This window comes from Eurypyga helias, unplaced genomic scaffold, assembly GCF_000690775.1.
Source record: "Eurypyga helias isolate BGI_N326 unplaced genomic scaffold, ASM69077v1 scaffold29953, whole genome shotgun sequence".
NCBI lineage: Eukaryota > Metazoa > Chordata > Aves > Eurypygiformes > Eurypygidae > Eurypyga > Eurypyga helias.
Genome location: NW_010239704.1, coordinates 1066 through 2252, shown reverse-complemented (window position 1 = coordinate 2252; position 1187 = coordinate 1066). Strand labels below are relative to the sequence as shown.

Sequence of the window (1187 nt, the reverse complement as noted above, 5' to 3'; positions counted from 1 at the left end):
CCCGAAGCCCCCCCCTCCACCGCCGAGAGCGAGCGGCTGGGGGCGGCGGCTGCCATTGAGGCTGCGGCCAAGAAGCTGGAGCAGCTGAAACCGAGGGCCAAACCCAAGGTAGGGGTGCTGAGCCCTGACTGACCCCCATGCTCAGCATGGGGTGGCCTGAGGCTCTCCTGTCGGTGCTTTGGCCAGGTGGGAAAGTCACGCATGGGAAGCCCCGTCCTACAGCCAGTCCCTCTTCCCATGCTCCCTCTCCCTCTGATGTCTCCAGCTGGACCTTCTTCAGGCAGCCCGAACCCTCCTGTGTTCCGTGGCCATTAATCCAGTTCTACACATGCCCGCTGAACCTCTTGACATCATCCAGCTCTGCCCCCTGTGTCCCTGCACCCTTGCCCGGGACTCATACGCTGCTTTTGCCCACAGCAAGCAGACGAGAGCCTGAACTTCGAGGAGCAGATCCTGGAAGCTGCCAAATCCATTGCTGCAGCCACGAGTGCCCTGGTGAAGGCAGCCTCAGCAGCCCAGCGAGAATTAGTGGCTCAAGGAAAGGTAAGGCTGGAAGAGGGGAAGAAATCAGGAAAACCTAAGGTTGTGATGGGCTGTTCCTGTTCCCGGGGCTGTCCGCAGCCCTTGTGCCCTGTGGCCAAGGATGCGCGGTGGGATGAACCTCACTCCCCTTCTCCTTCCTGCAGGTGGGCGCCATCCCTGCCAACGCAGTGGATGATGGACAGTGGTCCCAGGGACTCATTTCAGCCGTGAGTATCAAGGTCACACCTGTGGGATGCGGGAGCACCCTCTTGACTCTTGCTCCAAAGATGAGGATGCTCTGCCCTTGTGTTTGTCCTTTGGATGCTTCTTCCTCCCTCTCCCATCAGTGTGGAAGCTGGTTGTCCCCACCCCATGCCCCCCAACCTCCCTTGAGCCAGTCAGGGCATACCCTCCCCGGGGGAGGCTCCCATACCCCCGCCAACAGCCTCTCTCGCCACAGGCGCGCATGGTGGCTGCTGCCACCAACAACCTGTGCGAAGCCGCCAACGCGGCGGTGCAGGGCCACGCCAGCGAGGAGAAGCTCATCTCATCCGCCAAGCAAGTGGCTGCCTCCACGGCCCAGCTCCTGGTTGCCTGCAAGGTGAAGGCTGACCACGACTCGGAGGCCATGAAGCGGCTCCAGGTGAGCCCCAAGCTGCCCCTTC

The 1187-nt window shown here is 62.1% G+C and overlaps 1 protein-coding gene across 1 annotated transcript in view; it reads left to right on the top strand.

Moving 5' to 3' along the window:
• LOC104507081 (talin-1-like) overlaps positions 1-1165 on the top strand; it is a gene marked incomplete at both ends in the record, with an annotated part of 1445 nt that extends 280 nt beyond the window's left edge. The window contains 4 exon segments of the mRNA XM_010148251.1: positions 1-108; positions 418-543; positions 687-749; positions 983-1165. The exon segment at positions 1-108 is cut by the window's left edge and continues 4 nt beyond it. Coding sequence (XP_010146553.1) covers positions 1-108; positions 418-543; positions 687-749; positions 983-1165 — 480 coding nt within the window.
• Between the last annotated feature and the right edge of the window lie 22 nt (positions 1166-1187).